At 34.8% G+C, this 5,809-nt stretch overlaps 1 protein-coding gene across 1 annotated transcript; it reads left to right on the top strand.

Annotated features, from left to right (window-relative positions):
- Positions 1-1,005: 1,005 nt before the first annotated feature.
- LOC149898727 (serine protease inhibitor 77Ba-like) lies at positions 1,006-2,519 on the top strand. The gene has a single exon (XM_090114886.1). The coding sequence runs from the start codon at positions 1,058-1,060 to the stop codon at positions 2,246-2,248; it is 1,191 nt and encodes a 396-aa protein (XP_089971012.1). The 5' UTR covers positions 1,006-1,057; the 3' UTR covers positions 2,249-2,519.
- The last annotated feature ends 3,290 nt before the right edge of the window (positions 2,520-5,809 follow it).

Raw genomic sequence — 5,809 nt, 5'->3', positions numbered from 1 at the left:
AATTTTCCCTCATACGGTAACCCTAAATATTGTGACGTAATCTTTTCTATCCCTTTCTGCGACACGCATTGCCGGTGTCTATTGGATTCTCCGTCTACGGTAAAGTCAGTAGTATTAATTACCTACCTATGAAGTGTGACACTTCCTAACTTGCGAGTAGAGACTCCTAGGTCATACTAATTAAGGCGCAGATAAATTATTTCAATAGTTAAATAAAATTAATTTCCTAATTAGAAAGAACTTTCTTGAAGATTTATTAGGCGATGCATCAACTGTTACAAGATTTTAGTGTATTTATTCCTTTTTGGACCACCAAAGACGAGGATCCCAACGAGAATTTGTTATAATTTATAAAACAACTTAAAATTAAGATACAGTAACAAATCTGAAGTGTCTATAGCACAGAGTAATATATAGTTACTATGTAACCTATAGCTAGTTATTATTCTGTGCCTATAGTATGCTCCAGCCCTCCAACCTCGTTATCAGACTTTCTTTTATACCGCAATGCAAAATTTCTTAACATATTAAATCACATATTTTTAATTCAGTCCTCATTAAGTTTCTCTGTTATTGAATTTGTTATACTCGATTCAGCGTCATAATATGTTACAAAACCATAGTATCTAAAATAGTACCTACCTAGGTACGGATTAAAAAAAATAACATATAGTATTATATATGTATTTGTTACCAAAGCATCATTCGTTGTATACGGTATAGCCCGCTCATCATATAATACATTTTTAATATTGCTATGTTTTATGTATAAAAATTAAAAACCCGTTGTATTATCCTTAATTACATATAGCGCGATAAAAACATTATCGTGCCACATTACAAAATAGACGGTAACTTATTCATATAAAGTTCAAATCAGGTTGCTGTGCTCATAGTGGTCAAGTATACTCGTTTCACTCATATTGTTCCTATCAAAGTGAGACAGATGCCCGGTCAATTGTTCATAAGTTCAGAACTTGTTTCACATTCATATGATAGTGCGAATTCGTTGAGAAGCCAGTCATTTCATTCACGTGGTGGTAGATACACGTTCAACATGAAAATAATAGTGTTTATGTTATTTTGTATAGCGTATACTTACGCGGACGCGGACTTCAGTGGAAGAGCAAGAAATTTTAGCATAGAACTGCTACATTATACACAATTGGAATCAGATGGACATGTAGTCATATCACCGTTTGGTATATGGAGTTTGATGACTGGTGTCGCCTTAGGGGCCACCGGGAATAGCAGAGCTCAACTCTCTCACGCATTCTTCCTGCCGAGAAGTCAAAAGACCATCATAAGTGGATACAAAAACTTAACGTCGATAGTACTGGATCCGAAATCGGCAGATGTCTCGCTGACAAGCAAGAACTTCATGTTCCTAGACAAGGGTTTCACGATATATCCAGACTTCCGGAAAATTATCACTACGGATTTCAACGCTATGGTGATCAATCTGAACTTCACAGATTCTACGGATGCAGCTCGTGCTGCTAATACTATCATTAACGATTCTGGTGCCTCAGTATCTAACGTACTAAGATCAGACGACTTCATGAATTCAAGAATGATTCTCACCAACGTAATCACTTTCAAAGGACTGTGGCAATCACCGTTCAACAAATCGGAAACAACTCTCGAACCTTTTTTCGATGAGAACAGAAACGAAATCGGCAAAGTGAATATGATGTACCAAAGAGGGCAGCTACCTTTCTCCAGCTTACAGTCATTGAATTCGCTCGTTATGGAATTGCCATATGGAAAGGATGACAAATACTGCATGCTGATCATTCTACCGCATCTCAAGACAAAGGTAACCGACGTGTATCAAAAATTTGAGACGATAACATTTAAGGACATTTTTGGCAGACTGCAATCGGACGTGGAAAGGTTCGGTCTGGAAGACATCGATATCAAATTGCCAAGGTTCAAGATAAGCACGAATGTTGTGCTGAACCGACCGCTCAACAGTATGGGGGTGACTGATATATTTGAGCCAACGTTGGCGAGTTTTCAAAAGGTTTCCCGTGAGAGTATTTACGTTTCCGCGATCGTGCATAAAGCAGATATAGAGGTCACGGAGTCTGGCACAGTTGCGTCAGCAGCCAGCAGTGCATTCTTCGCTGATCGCATATCAACACCGACATTCAATGCGAACAGACCATTCATATACTTTGTTATGGAGAAACCCACAGCAACTGTAATCTTCAGTGGAATATACGCGAAACCATCAGTGTTTTGAAGGGACTAGCATTTAAATCGTGGCAGTATTTTATGTGAACTATGTACAAGACGGTATAGAGTATCCTACCATACCTAAGTCAATAACATGTATTTATTTATTCTGGGTTTTTACGTGTGTGTTGAAACTGGTATCGTGTGTGGTTAAACAAGCTTGGATCCTTATTATTGTCCATTTGAATTCTTTGAATTTTCCTCTTATTTTGTGTGCAAAGTGCGTTGTAACATCGTTGTGAATGCCCGGAAATAAACGTTTATGACATAATGGTAAACTGTTTTTGTTGGTGAATCAGTCGACCCTACAAATTAACAGTTACATGCAAAATTTTGATGATATTCAGATTTATAAATTTGTAATCCTCATAATATTTTGGAGATGCGAATTCAAAATGCTCATTTTCAAATAGAGTACTTGTAAGGTGTAATATACCATAGGTTCATTGTACGAATAATTTAAGTAAGTACATAAAAATTATACTTAATAGGTATCAAGTTAAAAACATCCAAGATATTTATTTACATTAAACTTGTTTTAAAAGTGATAACTGATAATATTTTAAGGGAATAATTGTTAATTAAATCGTGATAAAGAAATAAAATAAAATTATTTTTTATACATCTACTTATATTATATTTTATTACGGATATGAAAACAAAATCCAAACATCTCAATCTATTAGTGTTGTAATAAGTAATGACTGAGTTCATTTATTAATTACATTTTTAATTAATTAATAATTACAGGCTAGGTCATTAATTAGCCGCCTTGTCATTCAAAAATATTATAATTGTGACTTGTCTAAACAGAGTACAGAATCCAAACCTATTACAATCTTTATTTTTATTATAGAGTTTGTTTGTTTGTTTGAACGCGCTAATTTCACGAACCACAGGATGACCAAATCGTGAAACATTGACGATTTAACGATCTGCCCCCCTAGACAAGTGGCTTTCTATTAGCGTAAATTTCAATAGAATAGATTATGAATGTATGAGATTGACGTAATCAATCGTCGTCGTCGTCGTAATCAAACGTCAATCTCATACATTCATAATCTATTCTATTGAACTTTACGCTAATAGAAAGCCACTTGTCTAGGGGGGCTGAACAAACTATGTTGGCCATTTCATGAAATGCGACCATTTCGTGAAATGATCGATCATATCATGAAATGAGCAAATCTACGATATGGCCACGACACATACATTTTGGGATAGTAGATACCTACGTCAGGTGTAATTATGACTAATGATTAGATTTAGTATTCTGCTAAAAATATTCCATACTGTTTGAATGAGGCCACTGGCGGAAAATGAAACCTTGAAAACCCAAATACGTATTATTCGAGTTCAAATGGTTTTTATAGACCAAACTTTTCCATCAAAATGTATTGTTCATTAACCGACTGCGAATGTAGGGTTATGTTTTTCGAGTGTATGTAATGTACTATGTAATGTTTACTTAGAAATGTTGACTGCAGACATCATTGCAACAAGCTTAGCTATAAAATATGAATAATATAAATATCACAATCGATGTAGAAATTGTTTTAATCAATAGAGTCAATATTGATATTGTGAATTTAGGTTAAATCATAACATTAAAATAAATAAAAGTGTTTATCTCCACTTTCTCAAGTACCTATGTTAGACTACAAGCCCACATATGAAAAAATATGGGTCAAATGAACCACCACGGGACATATCTAGTACGAAAGAAGAGCAAAAAATAATAAGATTCATCACTATGCCGTCACTTGTAAGCTGTCCAACTGAGTGCAGATGAGAATTGAAAAGTACAGGTAGACTCGGTAAATTTTGGTCATATATTTTTGTACGGCATTCTTAACCATCGATAGATCCATTAAAAATAATAAGAAACCGCTCAGTGCCGTACAAAAATGTTGGTCCACCAAGTCGGAATTTTAATTTAATTTCCGAGAGTTACCGGGGGTAAATTTGGTCATTTGACCATGTACGGCATCTGTGTCATACTATTGCTATACTGCTTTTAATCCATTATTCCGCAACGCCGTACAAAAATCATGGGGACAAGGGGAAAAAATCGAGAGTTGTAATCCCCTCTCTTTCCCCACTCCAGGGGGTCATTTGACACAATACGAAATAAATTTATTTTTAAAGTATTTTATGCATAGATAATATTTTTTCATGTGCCGTACATTTTCGTTGGTTCAAAGGGGAAAAATCTGAAAAAGAAAAAATCCATATAACGAAATGTTTGCTTTATATTTTGATAATAAAATATAAATATACATTAATATTAAGAAGCTCGAGGTGGTTAATTATCACCTTGGAAAGTCGGAGTCAAGTGGAATGGACTCCGTTAAATTGATGAACTAATAAAAAAGCTATGAACGAAAAGATGTGAATTATATGCAATCAGCCCATGAATACAGGTAAAGTCACAAGCAAATGCTAGTATTATATACATATTCAAAATGTACAAGTAAAGCGCTTTCAAATGATACCAAACACGGCATATTTATCTTAACTTTATTTTTTTACTCTGTATGTTTTGTCCGCTAGAGGGCGCCACATTAGATTTTGTGAAACCCCATATAGCCTTTAGCTAGCTGGTCGCTGGTTATCCAGTGAACAATTAAGATGCTTCTAATGATATGTTATTTGTCGAATTCTGATAAGTAGTTTAGAAGTTACGAGGGAATAGATGAACATACATACATGACCTGTCAAAACCATAACCCTCCTTTTGCTTTGCCGTAGTTGGGTAAAAATATGTTAATGCCGTACTGTATCAAATGGCCATAAAGCACCCTTAAAATTGTAGCTTTCGTCGCTTTCATCAGCCTAAAAGATGTGGTCTGCACAAAAATGTACGGCATCGTTTTTTCCTAATTTATCTATGTTAATACTATTTAAAACAACGAATAAAGTGTAGAAAACTATTATATTTCATTAATCTACGATGTTTAAACTTTAACAAAATTTCTGGTTTTGCATTTCTCTATAACTTTTTTTAGAACGGTTTCTTTTGAACGGCAATACTATACAACAATTGAATTTTACAATATCATGTTAAAAAAAAAGTTCCCGTACAGGGTCAAATGACCTTACAGCTCTTTATATCAAGAATTCGATGAAATTAAGATGATTATTGGTATACATTTAAAAGAACAATTATTTTTTGACGGCATTGCTTTTAATAGTACTTTTGAGTGCTAGATAATGTTTTGGAACCGAAGCCGTACTTAGTCAAATGACCCCCTGGAGTGGGGAAAGAGAGGGGATTGCAACTCTCGATTTTTTCCCCTTGTCCCCATGATTTTTGTACGGCGTTGCGGAATAATGGATTAAAAGCAGTATAGCAATAGTATGACACAGATGCCGTACATGGTCAAATGACCAAATTTACCCCCGGTAACTCTCGGAAATTAAATTAAAATTCCGACTTGGTGGACCAACATTTTTGTACGGCACTGAGCGGTTTCTTATTATTTTTAATGGATCTATCGATGGTTAAGAATGCCGTACAAAAATATATGACCAAAATTTACCGAGTCTACCTGTACTTTTCAATTCT

This window comes from Colias eurytheme, chromosome 22, assembly GCF_061535395.1.
Source record: "Colias eurytheme isolate Ceu_HAF_F1 chromosome 22, ilColEury1 Martin Lab GWU primary, whole genome shotgun sequence".
In the NCBI taxonomy this organism is placed as follows: Eukaryota; Metazoa; Arthropoda; class Insecta; order Lepidoptera; family Pieridae; genus Colias; species Colias eurytheme.
This window is presented reverse-complemented; position numbering and strand designations above follow the sequence as displayed.